The sequence below is a fragment of the Amphiura filiformis genome, chromosome 12 (genome assembly GCF_039555335.1).
Source record: "Amphiura filiformis chromosome 12, Afil_fr2py, whole genome shotgun sequence".
NCBI lineage: Eukaryota > Metazoa > Echinodermata > Ophiuroidea > Amphilepidida > Amphiuridae > Amphiura > Amphiura filiformis.
The window spans coordinates 21067187-21092492 of record NC_092639.1 but is presented as its reverse complement, the minus strand read 5'-3'; the positions used below and the strand labels follow the sequence as shown (position 1 = coordinate 21092492).

Here is a 25306-nt window from a genome sequence, read left to right as displayed (position 1 = left end):
CAGCCAAGCCATGTACCGGGTGTCCCCCAAAAAGTTACATGTATAGAGTTTTGAAAATAATCCAAGTTAATGTTTACAAAATATAAATGTCCTTTTCATAACATAATCTATGTACCCTCTACTAGTATCCCTGTGAATGTCAAGTTTACAACTTGCGTAGGCCTACTTATATAGTCCACATTCTACATGTTCTACGCATTCTTCGGGAAGCTGTTTACGTGACATAATGCAACACGACTTCCGTCCGAATAACGCAGTTTTATAGCTCAGCTTTTGATAGTAATTGAGTGCCGAAATGTGACAAAACGAATCGAGTATCGGGCCATTTTGTGCCGAAATTATTGAGTTTAGGAATTTCGAACATTCGAATTTGACAAATGACATAAAAAAAACCTGACTTAATACTTATTTTACCAGTAATCTGACGCATTGTAAAGGCATTCAGTCGGCAATAAGCGCCTTATTAGATCTTATCCGACTGAATGCCTTTTTTTGTTAATGGTCATAAAAATGCAAGATATTGTTTTCCATTTGCATTTGATTATTTGAAAATTATTTATCGTAACATCCATTGCTATTTTTAGTATTTTTTTTAATCTTATTTATTGTATATTACTTCAGGTTCTCACATACGAAGGTTGATTTCATCTTCACGACCAACCACCATTACACACCATGTCGTATTAATGCCGAAGGATTTTGCCGAAATGTGGAATAACATCAGATATGTGGTCTTCTGCACGCAATGGACCAGTTTCTTGGGCTCAAAGACGCTCTTCTCAAGGTAAAAATGCTTTTGTGTATCTTAGGTATTTACAGAATTACTGAGTTCAGATTGGCTGTCTATTTGTGTGAAAAGCGATAAATCCTACGCACAATTCCGTGCACGTATCAGGATGGGAACGGGATGTTCAAATGCGGTGACCAGTGTGCGTTTATCGACTCATCCAATCACAAACAATATACATTCAACTACAACCACACAGGTTTCTCAAACAATACCACTCTCCATCTAACACCAATATCAGCTGAGAACCACAAAAGCCGAGAACCGCGAAAGTCGAGAACCGCTCTAGTTCGTTATATTAACAAGAAACAATACACGGTGCTGTATTTATGAGAATAATGAATCGTGTAATCGTGCCAATACATCATGTCGAACATTTTTCTTCCTGACATCATGCTAAGACATTAATGTAACTTTGTTCACAGAGGTAAAGACGGCATCTATGGTGCGTTTAAGATTTCTTGTAATCAGGTAATGATGCGTGCATTTTCCTATACGAATCCAACGAGCCAAGTCATGGTCAGGATTTGGTCGGCCATATTTGGTTTCCCCGCATGCACCAAACAGGTGTTGTGAGTGCCCAATTGGGTTGATTAAACCCGCTTAAAATTCGATGTTAGATTCTTTTGTGTTGTAAACTGTCATCATTCTTTTGTCTACGTGTAACACGGGTGATAGAATGCAGTTTAAAATACCCTTCAAGGCCGCATAATAGAATAATGAATCGTGTAATCGTGCCAATACATCATGTCGAACATTTTTCTTCCTGACATCATGCTAAGACATTAATGTAACTTTGTTCACAGAGGTAAAGACGGCATCTATGGTGCGTTTAAGATTTCTTGTAATCAGGTAATGATGCGTGCATTTTCCTATACGAATCCAACGAGCCAAGTCATGGTCAGGATTTGGTCGGCCATATTTGGTTTCCCCGCATGCACCAAACAGGTGTTGTGAGTGCCCAATTGGGTTGATTAAACCCGCTTAAAATTCGATGTTAGATTCTTTTGTGTTGTAAACTGTCATCATTCTTTTGTCTACGTGTAACACGGGTGATAGAATGCAGTTTAAAATACCCTTCAAGGCCGCATAATAGAATAATGAATCGTGTAATCGTGCCAATACATCATGTCGAACATTTTTCTTCCTGATTTCATGCTAAGACATTAATGTAACTTTGTTCACAGAGGTAAAGACGGCATCTATGGTGCGTTTAAGATTTCTTGTAATCAGGTAATGATGCGTGCATTTTCCTATACGAATCCAACGAGCCAAGTCATGGTCAGGATTTGGTCGGCCATATTTGGTTTCCCCGCATGCACCAAACAGGTGTTGTGAGTGCCCAATTGGGTTGATTAAACCCGCTTAAAATTCGATGTTAGATTCTTTTGTGTTGTAAACTGTCATCATTCTTTTGTCTACGTGTAACACGGGTGATAGAATGCAGTTTAAAATACCCTTCAAGGCCGCATCATTTCACATTTTAGGTGAGATAGCTGGGTCCCCGTCGCGGCTATGGCTGCCATTGAGGAGTAGGAATGTGTGAAATTGGATTCGTCTATACCTCTCGGCTCTGCCTTTTAACATAAGTCGTGTTCACACGTCGGACATAAGTTAGTTATTACCGGTAATAGGCGATTTATAACCGGTAATAGTGACTTATTACCGGTATTAAATGACTTAAGTCCGACCGTGTGAACACGACTATAATCATCTGATTGTCAGTTTGGAGTGTACATATAAATAGTGCTTGAAATACGCGTGATACACACGCTCAATGGGTGTCAGATTACGAGAAGAAAACTTTATTTGCTATTGTGAAATGCATTCTAATGAGGACCAGGTTCATTGGGCGATTCCACTTGAAATCCAAACACCCCCTATGGAAGACATGACCTTAATCTCCTACACACGGAGTGCAGTTGCAAATGGAGTCACTCATTCTAGTAATCCCATTCGAAATTCGCAAACCTGTGTGGAAGATCAAGGTCGTGTCTTCCATAGGTGGGTGTTATGGATTTTAACTGGGATAGCCAACTAAATATGTTTTTCATGTAATTGATAGATGCAAAGATGTAAGTCCCGGGATGTAAGTTCGTGATCTGGTTGGTGGTATAGGCTAACGCCTTCTCGGCGGATTGGCGGAATGAGCAATATCTGATCTGCATGAAGGTTTCAATTAATATATATTGTACCACCATGCACACTGTGGTGTTTGGAACAAGGACATCTGTACAGGGGATATATAATTGATATAAGTACATTTGTTCGATCTTGGAGCGGCCATTTTGAATTTTGAATTGGTGATGTCTTATTGGGTATATTGGGTGCATTGGGAGGCCGGTCGAGTGCAGATCCGTCGGAACACGCTTTTCAATACGGAATAAATGCTAACCTCATCGTGACATCATCCAAGCAGCAAAGTTCATTTCCCATTGAAAAAGCGTTATCCGACGGATCTGCAGTTGACCATTCTGGCGGTGACGATGAATGTAAGCGCGAGCGGGGCAACTATATATAGGAAAAGGACTGGGCCCAAACATGTATATACATTGATTTATTGTTAACCCGGATTGTTAATTAGTATTGGTAAGCATATTGTGAGATAGTAAAATGTGGGCTGGAACACTACGTCCAAAATTGACTCTGAACTCAATGCCAAAATGATGCGTGTGTCCTTATTTAGTGACGATGTCGTGTCTTTATTGCGGAAATATGCTTTAAACCTTTCATTTAGCAGATAGGCGAGGTCTGCTTGTTCTCTGTTGGCAAGGGGCAGTCTTCAGTAAACGGCTCTTTTCAGAGCCACCAAACCTTTTTACATTAGGATATAGATGAGGTCTGCTTGTTCTCTGTTGACCAGGGGGAGTCTTCAGTGAACGGTTCTTTTCAGAGCCACCAAACCTTTTACATTAGCAGATATAGGCGAGCTCTGCTTGTTCTCTGTTGGCAAGGGGCAGTCTTCAGTGAACTGCTCTTTTCAGAGCCACCAAACCTTTTACATTAGCAGATAGGCTAGATCTGCTTGTTCTCTGTTGACAAGGGGCAGTCTTCAATGAACGGCTCTTTTAAGAGCCACCAAACCTTTTACATTAACAGATAGGCTAGGTCTGCTTGTTCTTTGTTGACAATGGGCAGTCTGCAGTGAACGGCTCTTTTCAGTGCCACCAGTAGGCAAGGGGCGGCCTACATGTCTCATTCTTAGGTACTTTGTCCTCAAGAAGTCAGAGCTACTCCTGGCGAAAGCTTGACAGTTCTAAACTTGCATGATGCAGTCATGTCTACAGTAGAATTCACCACGACCTTTGCAGGACTTAAACCCCATTAAAAGCTATTAAACCAAGATAACACTCATTGAAAACAGTTCAACTAATTTAATCAGATCTTCTCTGGTTAAATCCACACAACACATGTTTCTGATTTACCTGTGCAATGAGCAATGAGCTGGTATTATAGTTTCAGTTGGGTGAACGATTATAAAGCGAACGCTAGGTTACAATTCTGTGTGGGTTTTTGTTTACGAAATGAGACAATGGTCTGCTTATTGTTAACCAGCGTTCTTGAAAATGAGAAGCATAGTGGTTTGCAGACTTAACACGGTTTGGAAATAATTTCTTCGTATTTTTTGGTGTTATCTGTCGTTTACATAACACAAAAGTGCGAATATTTTCAAACACCTAAATTAGCTAAAAATTTAGGACATGTTACAAAACTATATTTTCTAGAATTTCAGAGAATACTTTAAATATTGGCCGGTTATTTTTCACACAGTGACGTTAACTAGACAATGTCCTATTACCTACAACATACACTAAAACACCAAAGTGCGAATATTTCCAAACACCTAAATTAGCTAAAAATTTAGGACATGTTACAAAACTATATTTTCTAGAATTTCAGAGAATACTTTAAATATTGGCCGGTTATTTTTCACACAGTGACGTTAACTAGGCAATTGCCTATACTTCTAACGTATACTACTTGTGGAGGTCACGCGTCAATTGTGAGAGCTCTGTGTATTGTGTATAGGAAAACGGACAGTAACTGCAGTATGGTCCGACGGCGAACGTCCGCTAAAACTTTGCTCAATGTGTACACTTACACTTATTGATGTGTTTTTTAATTTCTTACAGAAAAATCACTGAAGAAGGAATATTCTAGAAGTGTTGAAGAAGGCTCTCCCAAACTGGAAAGCATAGATTCAAGCAGCGTTAACATAGAAGCTGAACCGGACAAGGGCTTATATGATGCCAGTGCCCCATCTAGCTCGCGACACAGCAGCCGACACCACATGAATAACTCGGGTCATACTTACAGCACATCAAACCAAAGAAGAACAAATAGACCAATGAAACGTCTCAAGCATCCAGCAGACCAAAGCGCCATTTTACCCCTCTTAGGGCTACTTGTGTTTATAGTTGTTGCCATAGCTACGGGCTTACCGTCTGCAGCATTTTTAATTGTATTCATCCCGCTTGCGCTACTCATTCGACGGTTTCTAGCATGTCGACGATGCGGTAGTTGCGCATGCTGCGCAAGTTTATTAACCTCGCATGAACGTTATTGGTTGAAAGAATTTGAATTTAATAAACCAGTCGTGCAATGTATACTGCAATTGGATGGATTTATAGACGTCACGAGAATTCGTGATTTGGTTTTGGCGCGAGTTGTATCGGCAGAAAATAAAAATGGCCGAAAATTGTACCCGCGGTTTACACAACGAATTGTGCCCGTGTTGGCAGGCTACGAGTGGATATATGACGATGCTTTTAATATTGACAACCATATTGTTAGTGTAAATAGGACGTCTACAAGCAAGGCGGATCTTGAGTGTTATATTTCCAATGTTGCCTCAGAATGCCTGACAAAAGAGCGCCCACTTTGGGAGCTCCAAGTTCTGGCTCTCGACCACGACCAAGGAAAGGATACAGTACTACTATTTCGATACCATCCCAGTTTTTCGGACGCCTATCGGTTGCGACAAATTTTTTGCACAACTTTGCTCGAAGGAAGTAAACATCCGCCCAAAGCCAGATTTGGGCGGAGAGCATTTATGTTTAACGTGATGCGTGCCGCAGTGGTCGGGCCATTGGTCCTATTCAAGTACATAATATGTGCGGATGAAGATTTTAGTTATTTCCGTCAAAAAATGCCATGTGGCGATAAAGTTGTGACTTGGTCGGAACCAATTAGTCTCACGCCAGTCGTCCGTGTTAAGCTGGTTACACGCAGTACTTTGAATGACGTTCTCACGTCAGCTATAGTTGGTAGCCTTCGTAAATATTTAACTAGTGTTGGCGATATACATCCATCCGATATCCGTGCTAGTGTGATAATAGATTTAAGTGACAAAATTAGAACTACAGTGCCAAAAATGGGTCAAAGATTTACAGCCGTGAATCTAATGTTACCAACAAATACAGAGGGCGCTATTCCGCGTCTTTGGGAAATTAGGAGACGTATGGACGAAATTAAACTTTCTGCGGAACACGTGATCTCATACGGAGCAATTAGTACCTTTATTAACTTATTACCTGACTTCATCGCACAATCCATACTAAGTGCGTTTTTACACCAAAGCAGCTGTGTGTTGACGAACTTTAACCTTGCGGACGAGCAACTTAAACTCGCTGGTCGAGCCGTTAAGATGTTTGTTCATTGGTTCCCTGCTAGTGACGAAATCCCAATTAGCATATCAGTGTTTACATATGCAGATGAGGTACGACTGGCTATCATGGCAGATAAGGCCATAGTTCCGGATCCACATAAGATGTGTCAGGAATTTCGACACCAGGTAAGTACACTAAGCCAAAAAAGAAACTTTTTTTTCACAAGATCATACATGTATCTTAAAATTCTGTCCATCAAAATGAACCAACATTACACTCAGGATTACTTCAATACTCTACTCTAAACACCAAACAGTTGTCCAACTGACACAACAGCAAAATGCACTGTCATGGAACAGCTTCCTGGACCACATTCACAGCCCAATAATTGGCACCCAGCACAAGAAATCTGCGAGAATGTGAACAAGATCCTTGCACAGATGATAATTCCCAAAGAGTAAGTTGAATAGTGTGGAACAAGACATGTTTCTTAAAGAAAGTGCATGAAAAGCAAAAAGTTTTGTAATCACCTGTTCAACAATTCTCACAGAAGCTGTTTCATATCAGTGCATTTTCGCTGTTGTGTCAGTTAGATAACTGCTTTGTTACTGACATGTGTTTAGAGTAGAGTATCATCCTGTGTGTAATTTTGGTTAATTTTGATGGACAGGATTTTAAGATATGACCTTGTGAAAAATTATAAGTTTCTTTTTAGGCTTAGTGTATATTAAGAAGACATCGAATGCTTAGTGCCAGAAGTGGGTAAGTGCAATAGCTGCCATGTGAACATGTGGCAATTTACATACATTGTACTCATCTACGTATGGCAGCTACACATGGTAACTATTGCACTTACCCACTTCTGGCACTGTGCAGTCGACATGTTTTAGGCCCCTTCAAGTTATCCGTTTCTCCGCAATCTTTGGGCTATCCCACTTGAAGAGCATTGCAGTTAACAGCCTAGCATTTTTCTTTTATTTCTTCCGAAGTTTTGTATCAAGAAATAATGAATATAAGAATTTAAAAATAGTTTCCATTCTAAGCATTATTAAGTAAACGGTAGAAATGAAAGCATTTAATCAAGTTTTATATTGTTAAAATAGTTGTTTTTTACACATGTGGGAAATCATTTACAAAACACGTCGGCTTGCCGCACATTTATATCAACATTTTACTCTTAATTCAGGCTGTCACATTAAAACCAATTAAAACCAGATATCTCCATGTCATGAGGATGCACACACGTTTCTTGATCAATTGTAAATGCATTGTCCATTTTGTAAGAGAGTTTAAGGGGTGGGGTATGAACGTTTGGACAGTATTTATTGTGGGACATTAGAGCACATCAGACATGACCCATTCCATGTCAACTCCAGGGATGTGCACCGCAGCACCTCTTCATTTGTTTTCTTTTTCTGTGTGGTGGTAGATATTGATGAGAAAGTAAAATCCCGAAAATTTGAGCTTCATACTCCATTCGTTTTCCCGTGGCATCAATTTGATATTTAGGGGGGTCAGCATTAAAAATGTGTCGTAACGCGAAATACGACGTTTGGAGGTCCATAAATGTATAAAGGAACCCTTTACAACTTTGAAAAGTATGTATCCTGGGATACTTATTTGTGTAGAATTCAAATCTGGCATCAGAAAACTTGTAACTCCTTTACTTTAAAAGATATAGGGCCCTCAAAATGCAACTTCGTCCATCCAGGACCAACTTTGGGGGTCAGAACTCCAAAAGTAAAAATAATTTTATTGTCCATTTTTTGCCAGTCAGAGCCCTTTGGTAGGACATTACTCTTATCCAATATTGAGCCCATTAGAATATTTTTAGCTGAGATATTACCCATGCAAAACCCCAATTGTACATTTTTTGTACATTTTGACCCCCCTGAAAACCAATGTCAGACAATTTGATCCACCATCAACTTCAGGTATGTTGAAAATATGTCCTGGACAACATTTCTGAGAGATATTGGCTTGGGGTCTCGATGGCTTCAACACATTAGTTAGTCAATACATGTAAAATCAAAAATGTGTACAACTCTATGGAGTAGGCTAACCTAAGTGATGTGTTGAAGCCATCGAGACCCCAAGCCAATATCTCTCAGAAATGTTGTCCAAGGACATATCTTCAACATACCTGAAGTTGATGGTGGGTCAAATTGTCTGACATTGGTTTTCAGGGGGGTCAAAATGTACAAAAAAATGTACAATTGGGGTTTTGCATGGGTAATATCTCAGCAAGAAGTATTCTAGTATCATCTCTTTCTTCCATGGTTTGAATGAGGAATACTACGGGAACCAGCGCCTTTTGTTAGAAGTCACACATGAGTGAAGCGGATAACCTCTATTCCCTTCATATTTTTGGGTCGATTTCACATTTTATTATATGGGCTCGGTAATCATGGTAATGTTAGGCTAGCTTCAGACTCCGTATTGTACGTACAATATTGTATGTACAATACTTTTCGTGACGTCAAAAAGTATTACACGTGCAATAAATATACGTGCCACGACGAGTTGAATCAGATTAAATAACGCGCTATAACCCTGACGGTTCATTGTTTGCTAAATCCAAGCGAGGTCACCAGAAAATCTATGCAAGAGAAATTTCTACTGCTGCTGATGAAAAATCCTAGAGTGCGTTTGGGGATAACTATTTGGCTAGTTAGCATTTGGCTAGTTAAATTCAAAATCAATAGAGGGCGTCCTATTTTGGCTAGTTAAATGTTGGTCGCCCAGGCTAGTTAAAATTTTGTCCCCTAGGCTAGTTAAAATTTTGACCATTAGGCTACTTAAAATGTTGTCCGCTTAGGCTAGTTAAAATTTTGTCCCTTAGGCTAGTTAAAATTTTTCCCTTAGGCTAGTTAAATGTTGGTCGGCCAGGCTAGTTAAAATTTTGTCCCTCAGGCTAGTTAAATGTTGGTCGGCCAGGCTAGTTAAAAGTTTGTCCCTTAGGCTAGTTAAATGTTGGTCAGCTAAGCTAGTTAAATTTTGGTCTCTCAAGCTAGTTAAATGTTGGCTCCTTGGGCTAGTTAATTGGTGGCCCTCATTTTTTCCGGGATTTTTTCTTTCTGGTTCCCTTACTTTCCTAATATCAATGAAACAATAAAACAAATGCAACAGTAATACAAACGTACACATTTGACATGATTTGAGCATTATAATAATGTAAAGAAGATTAGAACTTATAGTTTATATTATGTCTTTGTTTTAATTAATGTACCAAATACTGTGAATATTTATATGACATGTTTTGCATTTATATAAATAAAGTTTAGGAGAAGTGACCTTCCTCGGTCTGAGTGGTTTACCTCACAGGGTCAAGGGGCGTCTGGGCCTCCTTGTTTTCACTAGGAACAACATGCCCATTTATCAGGGCACAGTTCTTTAACCCCAATACATGTGTACATTCTTTGAATGACCTTTGAAAATTTGGGTACAAAAACTCTTACTCCTCTGTTCATACTCTGAAACTTTAATTGAGGTTATTGAACTATGCCATTGGGATGAGGCTATTGTGGTCCATAGTGTTTGGTGGCTGACCACATGATTGATGGGGAATACCCCTTGAAATGAGATGATGGGGACAACATTTTAAATAGCCCAAGGGGAAAAATTTAACTAGCCTATGGGATAAAATTTTAACTAGCCTAAGGGAAAAATTTTAACTAGCCTAGGGGACAAAATTTTAACTAGCCTAAGGGAAAAATTTTAACTAGCCTAGGGGACAAAATTTTAACTAGCCTAAGGGAAATTTTTAAAGCCTAGGGGACAAAATTTTAACTAGCCTAAGGGAAAATTTTTAACTAGCCTAGGGGACAAAATTTTAACTAGCCTAAGGGAAAAATTTTAACTAGCCTAGGGGACAAAATTTTAACTAGCCTAAGGGACAAAATTTTAACTAGCCTGGGCGACCAACATTTAACTAGCCAAAATAGGACGCCCTCTATTGATTTTGAATTTAACTAGCCAAATGCTAACTAGCCAAATAACAAATCCCAGTGCGTTTGGAGGTTTTTTCTGCACTTTACCAGTAGCCCTAATAAATTCATAAAACAATAAAAATCAAATACAGATTTAGGGCAAATGTTTTTACTCACTGCTCATCTGATCCACTTTCCCAGGAAACTAAATACCGATACTCCTTAGTTTTTCCCTGACTTTCCAGACATAATTATGAGTAAACATCAAATTTAATGTTTACAAAACAATCAAATATATATACATTCTTTTGCATTTTGTACATAAATATTGATATCAATAATGTAGGCCTACAAACATTAAAAAAGGGGGGCCTAAGAGTATGTCTATTTTTAATCATATACTAATTCCGCCATGCCCAAACATATCTTATTATGAAATCGTGTAATGGAACCCAAATTACAATCAAAAATAAAAACAAATTTGTTATCAAATACACTAGGCCTATACATTGTATTATAGGAATTTAATAGATAGTTCATTTTAATAAATAAATAGATTAACACGGGTAATGGACAAGAAATATTTGGCAATACCGGATTTACCAGAGAGCCAGTGGATAAAGAAATTAATTAAAATTAAAACAAATTAAATGAGAAAATGAAAGCAAGGACATTTGGCGAAGTATTGTTTTAGAATTCGAAGGAGTCCTAAATGTTATCCTGGCCCCAGGACACTGATTAATGTAAATTCGACCCATAGTTATTTTATCTACTTTTGCCAGCATTCAACTTGTTCAATGTGATTTATGCCTATTTTTAATAAAATTCCGAAATCTGACGTATCAACGTTGTATCGTGCACAAATTATGATTCGAGACTATTTCATTTGACACGGTTGTATGGATTTCAGAAGATCGGTCCTATAATAGATATCGATTAGAGAATTACAGCAAGAGGCTTTGAGGATGCCGTAATCCTCTTGACCATCAACCAATCAGAGAGACATATTTCAGAAATATATTCGTAAGTTTGAAACTCTTTCAACTCTGAAATATATATTTCAAGTAATCTCGTTTAACACTTTGGCTTGCAATAAAGCCACGAAGGGCGGTAATGTTAATATACGATTTCAGTCAAATATTGGTGCAAATATACGATTTCGGTCAACTATTTGGCTATCCTTTGCCCAAAATTATGAAATGTTTATTAGTAACAACAACTCTTAGGAGGGTTTTCGAGTAATTTTAGCGAAATAATGAGGTTAAATAAAAGAAAACCCACTTACAATTTTGGACGCTTAACTGTGGTGTTCTAGGGGAATTAAAATATCACAATTAACATGTTTAATTCAAAATCGTTGTCCTACAAGCACATGTTCAGATTGTGTGAACATTACAAATAGGCTACAAACAATAAGGTTGAAAAATAAATAGCCATTTAAAAATGATTTTAAAAGATCGTCTATTTTGTAGCTTTATGACACTGAATAGGCCAAATATCTGCCTCTGACGAAAAAAAATGTTTTCCATGCTGATTTGTTTTTGTAACAAGTACCGTATGTCATTTCAAAAAGAAAGAAAAAAAGGCGGATATTACTTTTTTAAACTCAACGCATTACTATTAATACGCCTATAATTAATGAATGAAAAAGTATAGAAGGCGTTGCATCCGGTTCTGATGAGGGGAGGGCACAAGCCGTTTTCGGCAGTTTTCCTATGGGATTTTCTAATATTTCAGATCAAGGGGGGCTTCCGTGCCCCTAACGCTACGGTTACTGCATTAACACGTTTATGGATGTATTGTGATGATCATAAGTAGGCCTATCATAACATGCCTCAACGATATCAATATGTAAAAAGGTGTTGCAAATTCATAACACAGCGTGTTATAATGTAACGAATGCTATGCCAAAACTTTAAAAATTAACAAAAATATCAGTATCAATAAAATCAGAACCAGAATAAATACAAAGGCCTACAAATAATACTTTTAAACTTTCTAAATCAATATATGACTAAATATCAGTATAAATGAATCTCTAAATCAATTAATCAATCAGTTATCAATCAATCAATAAATAAATAAATAAATAAATAAATAAATAAATAAATAAATAAATAGGCCTAAATAGATAAATCTATAAATAAATAAATAAGATCTGAATGTGCCATTTATATTATTATTACAATTTTAATATTATTAATATTAGTATTAATACGACGTATTATTAACTTTAAAAAGGTGCCCATTGATTATATAATAATTCAAGTACAGTTGAATCATGGTAGGTATTATGATACCTACCATGGTTGAATCATGGAAGAAAGAGATGCATTCCGTGCACTCACTAAATTTAGAACTCTTAGAAATTTGGCAACTCCGTATCAATTAAGCAACCTATGATTGTAGCAAAATATATATTTTCCCGGTACATACTATTTATTGCACGTGTAATAGTTTTTGACGTCACGAAAAGTATTGTACATACAATATTGTACGTACAATGCGGAGTCTGAAGCGCGCTTTACAGTAATCTTTCCGAGTCCAACTTTTCCAATATGTTCCGTTTGTATATTTGTTCAATGCTCTATAATCAGATTTTAAAATCGAACTTTAATAATAAGGTTTTCATGCTTGCTGGATACAAAATCAGAACTTGCTCAAATGTTACTGCTAAAAATAACTTTTTATCGAATTAACGACATCAATCAGCGTGATCAAGGTGGTTACTTGGTTCTTATTATCAAAGCAAATGCGGCAGGCGGCGAGTGGCATGATAGAGCCGGCAACTTGTGAAACCGCCCGGCCGTATGGCATTTTCCATATACTCGGTTAGTTTTGTGGGGTTCATTATCGAACCCCAACGGTTTTAGCTTGTATTTATATTATTTATTAATATAGGCCTATTTGTTTGTGATATTTCAAGCGTTTTAAAATTTCAAAATAATCCCATTCAATTACACGGTTGACGATGAAAATTTACTGAATTTAGAGAATGCACGACGACCACCACCTGGCAAATGCCATAGTGGTTTCTAATTCATACCTCATTCAAGATCGATGTAAAATGTTTTTAAATGCACGCGTCGCGAAAGTATTATATTTATTTTCATTTTATAGGAATAGCTTGTATTTGAAGCTCAAGTAGAAAAAAACCCTATACAAAATGTGAAGCCCATATGCAATGTAGCCTATTAGCCTGAATCCTTCCAGGCCCAGAATTGCGGCGTCTTTATATTACCCACAATCCTTTACGTTGCCTTACTCACCATCAGCACAACCCGATGACCGTGCGTAGATGTTGAAGGACTGGGGGAGTTAGTCTAGTAGCATATGCAGTAGCGTGTAATTGCATGTCCTGATGGACATACTCCTCAAAATTGAGTAATATCAACTATATACTAGGATGCTATCGATCTTATCACGTAGAGTACCGTATAATTACGTCTACAAGCATATATGCCTATGAAGGGTTTTTTTATGACGAAAGAGACGAAAGACAGACACCCTCCACCATGTCCATAAAAACATTACAATATATTGGTCTTACAAAAATACATGTTGTACAGCCGCCTGTATCAGTAATACGAGTATAGTTGCTTAAACTCCATATGTTTTGTGGAGAGTGTCTGCCTTTCATCCCTGTCGTCAAAAAAACCCCATAGATGCATATATGCTTGTAGATGTTATTATACGGTATGTTGTTAGTTAACATGTAATTTATACACCCTTGACGAAAATACAAAGTAGTGGCCATGATTGTACGCATTTGGTTGGACCCATTTTTATGTATATTTTACAACATGTAGGAATCTGAGAGCCAAAACTATTTTCAAAATACAATCTCCCAACAGATTCTAAGATTTAGCTTGTAAAAGCAATTGTTTTCGTCGCATGCATTAAACATAAGGGCGTTCCCGTAAATCCTTCTGCACGATTGCTTTAAACTGCGTAAATTTATTTACAATTTTTGGTTATTGAGCAACTGCAACCTTGACCGCTTCTTTGTCGCAATAGACAAATCTCTGAAATAGAATTTGATTAAATAAAACACAAGAATTTCTTGGTCACATTTCCGTCCTCTAAGCTAGCTATGTCTCTGGATAAACAATAAAGGTGCGCTGCAAAAACTGTGTCTTGCATTAAAGGCCCATTCAGTGATTTGCTCATCCGGACGAACGTAAAAATCATCAAAATTCGGATTTTGGTACCTTTGTCATTGTCGTAGATGTTGACAACATAGCCTGCTAGTGGTTCAGCCGAAAGCCGTGTATTTAATACAAAATAAGACATTTTTAAATAAGTTTGTATGACTGACCGTATATAAATTAGCTACATGTATTTGAATGGGTCTTCAACTTCGTCAATACTAATGTTTTCTTCGTGTTTTGCCAAATTTTTCATTTCAAAAATACCAAATGACAATTTGAATGACTTGTCCTTCATTTTAAGCCAGTTATAAACAATTTTAATTTTTTACACTTGCGCTGGAATCACTGAATGGGTCTTTAATTTTGACATGTTTTCTCTGCGTGGATCCGATCAAAAAATGTTATCTACAGTAGATAGCACGTGGCAAAGAGCTATCTTCAGTAGATAGCACGTGGCAAAGAGCTATCTTCAGTAGATAGCACGTGGCAAAGAGCTATCTTCAGTAGATAGCACGTGGCAAAGAGCTATCTTCAGTAGATAGCATGTGGCAAAGAGCTATCTTCAGTAGATAGCACGTGGCAAAGAGCTATCTTCAGTAGATAGCACGTGGCAAAAATGCTATCTTCAGTAGATAGCACGTGGCAAAGAGCTATCTTCAGTAGATAGCACGTGGCAAAGAGCTATCTTCAGTAGATAGCACGTCGCAAAGAGCTATCTTCAGTAGATAGCACGTGGCAAAGAGCTATCTTCAGTAGATAGCACGTGGCAAAGAGCTATCTTCAGTAGATAGCACGTGGCAAAGAGCTATCTTCAGTAGATAGCACGTGGCAAAGAGCTATCTTCAGTAGATAGCATGTGGCAAAGAGCTAGTAGATAGCACGTGGCAAAGAGCTATCTTCAGTAGATAGCACGTGGCAAAAATGCTATCTTCAGTAGATAGCACGTGGCAAAGAGCTATCTTCAGTAGATAGCACGTGGCAAAGAGCTATCTTCAGTAGATAGCACGTGGCAAAAATGCTATCTTCAGTAGATAGTTCGTTGCAAAGATTTCTTCGGTAGAAAAGATTATCTTCAGCAGATAGCACTTGGAAAGCTTAGATTCGCGAGTAATATTTTATTGGATATGGCTTACAAAAAATTATCTTGATTGATGTGGCGATTGTTAAACATAAAACTCAAGATCAAAGTTAAGTTACTGGCGCAATATTCTATATTTCCCTGACAAATCGTGTCTTGTTTGTCTCGAAACTGCTGAAAAATTGTCAAAAGGATTCAAACATGTCAAGGCTTGAGTTAGATGTCAATGTGTAAATTTAAACGTTGCTTTTGTCTCTGCACATTGACCTTGCATGATCAAGGCACATTTTGATAAGTATAGGGTGTCCCAAAAGTCTCGATATCATTTTAAACGTTCATAGTATACAGCAACCGGCCATAAACATGACGGTATATCTTTGCACAGAGAAAACGCATGCAATTATTTTGACACCAAATTTGACACACTATCCACGTAATCTACGGTGAAACAGTTGGGCATGTTATACACAAAACTATAAGTTTACAGCACAACTCCGATTCCAAAGTATCCACTACCACCTCTCAACATCTATACCATTTTCCCCATTCAATTTAATTGCAATGCGTATTCTGAAATCAAGCCAGTATATATCTTCTGAAGTTGTGTAGTGTTGTCCATCCATTAAGTTAATACTCTGTCACAAGACTCCTCCGTCAAGACATAACTTCAATATAAGTCGCAGTGGATGAGGAAAGACGGAGAGGTCAACATTGAACATAAGTGTCGTTCTTCTTATTGTAACTGCAAGCTCAGGGAAAACAATCAGTTATTTTTCATTAAAAGTGTTTCAAAGTCTAGACATTTTAAAGATTAAAAGTCAAGTTTGATCTTCAGTTAACACACTGCAAAAACAAGTGTTTATATTTAAACACCATATTGTGTTTATCAGAGCAACACTTAATAAACACATAATTCATGTTAATGGTCTAACACTAATGTTCATAAATTAACACTTGGTGTTATATTACAAACACTAATGTTTGCATGAATTTATTCTTTCCAAATATGTATTTTGATTTCCCCTCGGGCAATCCTTGTGAAAGATATGACGGTTCCAAATGGTATCGAGACTTTTGGGACACCCTGTATACTTGCAGTTTTTACAAAAGCACAATATTTGTAAAAGTAATAATTGAAAATGCAGGAAATTGATGTGTATATGCATGCAGAAAATAACTTGATTATAATTAAAAATTATTTTTTTTCAATTTCTTACTTTCTTCATTTTACTTTTTTTTTTGCACCATTGACTTTGAGACGTTGTGTCGCTTAGCCTTCTTGATTCTTTGCCTTTAGTCCAATCAAGGTTTGTCTATACCATTCGGGTTTTGGTGTTTTTGTTACTTACAAAACATCATATAGTTTTTTTGTACATGACCTTGAGTTTCGAATGTCCCAAAGATAATACATTTCACTATCATAGCCTCCTGAGTCATTGAATTTTGCATCCTACAGAATCTATAGCAAAATTGATACATGATGTGTTCCTTTTTATAGCTTTTATAGTGTTAGTGTTTCATGAATAAAATGAAACCAAATCATCACCATTGCCTTTTCGAGCGCGATTCATTCCGGTTTATAAATCAATGTTGACGAACATCGTCATTCTCTCTGCATCATGCATTAGATGCACTATTTCCAACTTTATACCATCGGGTTAACTATCATACGATGTTTTCAAATCCAGATCAATCAGGACTGGTCTAGATTACGTTTTTCATAAACCGCGTCAGTCAGTTTGAGTGCCTCTTCATGGTTTTAGAAAGTGATTGGTCAAAAGTCAGTCGTCGCGAAAACGGAACTGGAACTAAATTGAGACTGAACTTAAACTTTATTATCAACGATGTTGATGCAAAGTGCCCAGAAGTCTACGATAAATCCAATTCAACTCAGCTGGCGTAGCGTGAGTTATCCTAGGGGGGGGGGGTGCCGACCATGATTGAAAAGGCATTTGGCATGCAGATGGGGAGTGGTACAAGTTTTTTTATACAGAAAATTCATTAGAAATACATTCATATGACTCAAGTACAAACATGCCTAGTAATATAATCTTGATAAGAATATCTGGGACGACGATTGGAGAATAAAACATCACAAATTGGGTACAAATTCAATAAGAAAATCAATGTTGACAGTTGAAATTCAACAGTATTTACCCTTAAGATGATACAATAACGAAAAACAGCCTGAAAACAGCGAGTTTATGGGTCAAACAATCCAATCCATGCATACAACGCATATATTGACGTGTCTTGTAAAAAGATCGACTATTATAAATCTAAATTTGGATGTGAAGAATAAATCTAGTTTATAAATTTTAAAATGTCCTGATCTTTATTCCATTTGTCAATTATAAGAAAAGAGGAAGTATGTAATTATAGGCGTATATCAAACATAGCCCCCATCCATAATTAGCCTATTTGGATTCCTCGTCAGGTTCATGCAATGTGCTATTACAGAAATTAATGCCCCCCCCCCCTAAAGAAGACATGTAAGTGTGTACCATAATTTTTTTGGAATTCCCAGACATAAATTTCATCCAAAAAATGGTAATTCCCATTTTGACAATAAAATGATTAAAAAATTGGGAATTCCCAGTGTCCCTAAAGAAGATTTTTGGGAATTCTCAAGCCAAAATAAAAAGGTTTCTTTTTCTTGGGAATTCCCATGTCTTATTTAGGGTTGTGAAAATTATGACCTTTTTTTTTTTTTTTTTTTGGGATTCCCAGAACCAAAAATTGTGAATAAATTGGGAATCCCATGTCTTCTTTTGGGGAGTGCCTTTAATTTCAGGAATAGCCCAATAAACTGTCTATACCGAACTTTTTACTCTCTCCACGAGGGTGTCGACTGCAGACAACAAATTTCATTTTTTTTTTATAAATTCAAAAATTTCAGAATTGTAAATTTTCATTACCATATTTGGTATCAAGATAAAAAAAATGCATTAAAATGAGTACAAACAAGCATAGTGTTGGTTCAGTGGTTCTTAAGATAGCTATTGATATTTTGAGAAAATGTCTCAAAACTTTTTATGTTGAAGCCTACGCAGAGCATGGGCTATGGACAACTTTTGTCATTTTGTATGCGGTCTTCGTACGTTAACACATTTAAAATGTGAATTCCGTTTTTCACAAATCTAAAATTTAAAGCAGGCTAATCTATTTGAAATTCACACTCCCATGGAAGATTTAGCTATAGTGTTCTACAGAGGGAGTAAGGATTTCACATAGAATCGACAATTAGGCCTATATTGGGCACCTTGCATTTGAAATACATAAAATAAGACAAAGTGAATTCCGTTTGTCTAAAGAGATTATTCTACAATCGTTCATTTGTATACACGATCTAGAAGATTACAAAGTTGACTTGTAATAATTGTGTCTATATTCTCCAACAAGACACACATCCATATAATTAGCCTATTTTGGATTGCTTGACGGAATAAACTGTCTATACCGGACGTTTTTAGGAGGATATTTGCTAGAAACAGCTCCCCAGACATTTTTGCCATTTTGTTCGTGATGTCTTGAGGTAAAACTATGGAACCTGTTAAGGGATGGGGGTATGAACGTTTGGACAGTATTTATTTTGAGACATTAGAGCACATCAGACATATCGAATTGCATTCTGAATACGAAGAATGTCATTCTGATATCAAATAATTTTGATTTTTGAAATTCGCAATTTAATACACATTTTATGGCAAATCATTAAAAATTGATATTTTTGATATTTAACAGTACTTGAAGTAAACTTTATAAATCTGATGATTTATACTTAAAGTGTATTTAGGTGGGATGAAAAGCCGACGATCAATTGAAAATTTTGACCTTTGGTATTGAAGATATGGATTTTTTTCCCAAAACACCAAAAAAAATTAGGTCTTTTGGGAAAAAAATCCATATCTTCAATATGAAAGGTCAAAATTTTCAATTGACCGTCGGCTTTTCCTCCCTGCTACATACACTTTAAGAATATATCATTAGATTTATATAATTTACTTCGAGGACTGTATTATATCAAAAATATCAAATTTTAATAATTTGTCATAAAATTTGTATTATATCGTGATTTTCAAAAAATGAAAATTATTTGATATCAGAAAGACATGCTTCGTATTCAGAATGCAATTCGATAGGTCTGAGGTGCTCTCAGGTCCCACAAAAAATACTGTCGAAACCCAATAAACGCTCATTTTAGATCCCTTAACATGCTTCAAATGATAAAAAAACAAGGTGGTGATTTGGTGGCTTGACGGCATTAAACGCTATACTATGTTTGGCACCATGGTACACTCTTCGTACTTATTTATTTTTTGAATAGAATTTCTACTCACTTATTTTTGATCCCGTTTTGATGAGATATACTATTCATTTAGATTAGGCATATCACTTTGAATCTTATCAAAATGAATAGTTTCCGTTTTATTTTAGCAAGTAACTATTTAAATTGATAAGATCTCCAACTCATTATTTGACAAAATTACCCATTTCATTTTGACAAAATTCTGTCAAGTCCCCTTCTGACAAGACAAACTACTCAAATTTGATAAGTTGGGTCATTTATGACAAGAACCTATTCATTAAAAAGGGCAATCTTATAGGCCTATCAAATTTGCTGAGATTCTTGTCATTTTGAAGAGAAATCTGTTATGTCCCCATCTGAATAGTTTCCTTTGTCAAATTTGACAAGTTTATATTAAAAAATGAGTAGACCGTTTTAGAGTGTATAGTAAAACACGATACATGCTTTTGGTATAGATTATCATGGGGGAAAATGTGTACTTGTCAAGTATCAAGTTAGATGGCACTTTCGCGCTCTGTAAATAACGGAATAAGTACAATACCACATTGCGCTATATCACTCTAAATTTTGCAACGGAAAATGTAGTTGTGAACAAATGGTTGAACCGTTTGTTGCACTGTCTTGATGCTATACGTACTTTGAATAAACCTGTCACACAGTGATATATGACAATATAAATCCAATAAAACAGCCATAGGTGTTTGTCTTTTGGAAAAGGGCTCGTAATTGGTCAAAGTAATTTCTTGGCTATTTATATTGCACTAAACACATAAATGTCCCGAAAAAATACAAACGCATACTTTATGGGACAGTGCACCCTAAGGCCGTATAAAATTAATGTTTTGGTTCTCGTCCCCTCCCTCCTCAATTTCTGGGATTTGTCAGATTTTTTATTTTTTTAGCTTTTTTAATTATTTTAGACTTTGGAATGATTTATGAATTTTTCATACATATAAATAAGTTTATTAGAGAACAAGGACCACTTCCAAGTCTTTTTGTGGTACTCTAGGGGGTTTATACCTCAGAATCTCACATTTGAAGAAAAAAAAAAGTGCCTCATCGTTTCCTCGAGCACTGTTGGAAAAGACCGAAAACTACAGACAATGCTGATTTTACACTGGAAAAAAAAAAAAAAAAAAAAAACCTCCCTCCCTCATCAATTCATGAAAATCCTCTGGACGAGAACCAAAATATTAATTTTATACGGCCTAAACACATAGTTGTCCCGAAAATACATGGTGTAATTTGTATAAAGAGCAAAGACATTGTCTACTAACAATTACGAGCCCTTTACCAACAGACTAATTTTGACACATATGGCCATTTAATTAAAAACCTCGGTCGAGGTTTTCCAAAGTTTAAAAATAACGGTTACTTGATGAAATAACGGTTAGTTAATGAAAAAATAAGAAGTGAAATTTAGCAGCGCGACGAGGTTTATTTACCCGTAATAGAGTTCTATTGAATTCGCTATTGTATCCGCTATTGTATTCTATTCATAAAAAACTACTGCAGGAATCGCGGCAATTCCTGAAATACACATTTATTGCTGAACTCTACCGCCGGCGTTTCGCAATTATTAATTTTCAAAATGATCCCATACTCTTACAATTATATATTTATATGTGCTTTTTATATAATATTAAGAAATTGCAATTATGAAAACTACAAACTTTGAAAGTGAAAATATATTTACCATCGAAAATATATCATACTTAAATTCTATAGATATCCAACCCAGAAGTGCCCATTTATTTAAATTGTTGTAATAGCGCCCAAATATCCCCACAAATATCTTATACACGATTTTATTGATTCATTTTGGGCTAAATCAAAAGTCAGAAGTCGTTAAAAAGGGCAACATCCTCACCATTAGGCCGTGTAGATTTTTTTTAGACTTTGGAATGATTTATGAAATCTTCATACATATAAATAAGTTTATTAGAGAACAAGCATCACTTCCAAGTCTTTTTGTGGTACTCTAGGGGTTTATCCTCAGAATCTCACATTTGAAAAAAAAAAAAAAAAGGGCCTCATCGTTTCCTCGAGCACTGTTGGAGAAGACCGAAAACTACTGACAATGCTAATTTTACATTGAAAAAAAAAAAAAAAAAAAAAACACCTCCCTCCCTCATCAATTCATGAAAATCCTCTGGACGAGAACCAAAACATTAATTTTATACGGCCTTACTTACTGCTTTACAAATTATCCTCGCTTGACCAAACACGCATAGTACGTTGATCGAAAAACCTAGCGTGCTTGTCTTAACAATGCAATAGAGACGTACAGCTTACCCACTAACACTAGCTCATTTACAAAAACCTATTGAACAGTTACGTAGTCCATCGATAGTGCGGACACTCTTCACTCGCAAACCACCAAAATTCGTGCTATTTTGGCGTTGGAAAAGAAATCTCGTGAATAGAGTGCCCTCTCTACTATCTGCCTACATGTTTACGTTCTAGAAATGCCAACTAAAATCATCCAACAACTTCATTTTAAGAATTATTTCAGTATAGAAATCAATAGGAACAGAAAGAGTATGGTCTACACATTCCAGGAAAATGTTTTATTTGTTTCTTCCGCCATTCTATATTTCCCTAAAATTATCACATTTTTTTTCCAAAATCCTATGTAAATGATTCTCCACGCTACGCAGAAATTATGTGCGATAAATCATACAAATTTGCCACAATTTTACATCACTTTAGACAGTATTGCACTATCTTGATGATTTTTAGGCCTTTTCAACGGCAACTTGAGTATATTCAGAAATCAAATATCGCGCCAAGGGATGACACTCTTATTCACGCATTCATTTACAACGCAAACTTGTATCGAATCCCGGTGGTTTGCGACCAATGAAATGTCCGCACCCCTGGATTTATTAATCCCTGGTATGAATTATTTATTAGGTTTGTCAAGGCAATAACCACGATCCGTTTTGTAATAATATAAAAGCACTTGCAATAGAATCCCGCTGAGTTCAATGAACTGCGCCCTGAAACCGATGGAGAGGTGCCCCATAAAGAAGCTATCCCATTGACATTGACAGGTCAGTGAGCTCTCCATACACAAATGAACAAGTACAATAGGACAAGGCCAGCACCTATTACCTGCTTAGTAACATGTTATTTTGAAGTCGTTAAGATTAGTAATTGTCTGTGCATATGAACTGCGCATTTATGATGCAAAATATTAGTTCTATATAATATAAAATTACAAATACTGGTATTATGATACACGGTATAGGTGATATATAAAACGACTAATAAAATCATGTCATCATGGCGTCATGTCAAAGGTTCATTATATCCCGTATGTTTGTCTAAATTCATATATATATTTGAAAACAATTTCTACACCCATTTAATATGTACTCAGGTGGAACCTTGCTTTTTTTAATTTTAATTTCTTTTTATGTAACAAATTCAGGTTTTTCCATTACGCGGGGCCGCCGGGCAATACAAATTTAATGCTAACATTGAATGAACGCAGAATCAAGAATGGGCGTTTCTAGTACACACAGCGTCTGACTCTACCTGAGGACCTAGCCTAAGTCCCATGGGCTCCAAGAGTGGCTCTCCATACACACATGAACAAATACAATGACGGGTCGCCATTGCTCTCCATACACAAATGATCAAATACAATGAAGAGTCCGACTGCCATGCAAATGAGCCAAGTGCCCTCTCAAGGGTCTGCTCTGTGATATCACACTGATCAGACTGATCTTTATGTTATTACAGCGAGGCTCACATACAATGTTCAACACAAAGTGAACGATGTTATAGACGAATCCAACCAGCCAAGTCATGGTCAGGATTTGGTCGGCCATCTTTGGGTAGCCGCTAGCACCAACCTGGTGTTTTGAGCGCTCAATTGTGCAAATAAAAGCCGCCTAACACCTAGAGAAGATGCAAGGACGAGGAGGGTTTATAGTCCTTTTGTTCGCAAGTACATCCATTTGTAGCGTTTGATATGGTGTGTGCATAGATACCGCGTGTAGTTAATCCGATTATTATATGGCACTTCAACAGCGAATAGACCATGTAGAAGCTGTGTGATTTGCCGAATGGAATTGTATTGTGTTGTATAATCATTGTTTTGTCTACCTGTGTTTTCGGGGAAGGTGTAACACGGGTGATGGAATGCAGTTTAAAATTTCCGCCAAGGCCGAATCATTTCACATTTTAGGTGTATTGTAGCCGACGGCTACCCAATTAAAGGCTGCTTGTCAGGTGTAGGAATGCGTGGATTTGGATTCGTCTATAGACGAATCCAAGTAGCCAAGTCATGGTCAGGATTTGGTCGGCCATCTTTGGTTTCCCGCTAGCACCAACCTGGGGTATTGAGCGCCCGATTGTGCAAATAAAAGCCGCCTAACACCTGGAGAAGATGCAAAGACGGGGAGGGTTAATATAATAATATATACAATAGAGGTAATCCTGTCGCATCTATTCATACATATTTTGTTCATCCCGGGGTTCATCCATTTGTACATCTATGAATACATGCGACGGGATTACCTGCGGAATTATCTCTATTGTATTATTCTATTAACCCTCCTCGACCTTATCTGAGAAAGGCGCAGGATTGGTTGTTTTAGTAAATTTCCTATACTTAAGGTATAGGGAAATTTTACATTTCGCCACATATATAAATTGTACAAATAGCACAAATAGCTAGAAGTAAATGCAAAAGACAAGGGTTGAAAGGGCTTTAACGTACTGGCCATATATGCAATTTTGAACTTAGATTATTTTTCTCATATCCTAGTTGCTTCCAATGATCGCTATTTGTGCAATTTGTGCAATTGGTGGAAAGGGCTTTAACGTGCCGACTATATAAGCAATTATGACATTGATCGCCAAGTCCCTTCTAGCCGTCAGCAATTTGTGCAATTTATGCAATTTTGAACTTAGATTATTTTTCTCATATCCTAGTTGCTTCCAATGATCGCTATTTGTGCAATTTGTGCAATTGGTGGAAAGGGCTTTAACGTGCCGACTATATAAGCAATTATGACATTGATCGCCAAGTCCCTTCTAGCCGTCAGCAATTTGTGCAATTTATGCAATTTTGAACTTAGATTATTTTTTCTCATATCCTATAGTTGCTTCCAATGATCGCTATTTGTGCAATTTGTGCAATTGGTGGAAAGGGCTTTAACGTGCCGACTATATAAGCAATTATGACATTGATCGCCAAGTCCCTTCTAGCCGCCAGCAATTTGTGCAATTTATGCAATTACCCCCCTTGCAAAAAAACGATGATGATGATGATAATAATGATGATGATGATGATGATGATGATGATGATGATGATTAAAGGCAGCCCCGAAAAGTTTAGTGTTAGTGTTAGGGCGGTTTTCGGACTCGTTTTTTCTTCTAAACATCCTCGTACGTATCATTCTTCCTTAAATTTTCTCGGTTTGTAATA

General features: G+C 36.8%; 1 protein-coding gene across 1 annotated transcript in view; it reads left to right on the top strand.

Moving 5' to 3' along the window:
- Positions 1–619: 619 nt before the first annotated feature.
- LOC140165932 (uncharacterized) overlaps positions 620–25306 on the top strand; it is a 34357-nt gene continuing 9670 nt past the window's right edge. The window contains exons 1-2 of the mRNA XM_072189274.1: positions 620–784; positions 4921–6581. Of these exons, the coding sequence (XP_072045375.1) occupies positions 727–784; positions 4921–6581 (1719 nt within the window). The 5' untranslated portion in view covers positions 620–726. The remainder of the gene's footprint in view (positions 785–4920; positions 6582–25306) is intronic.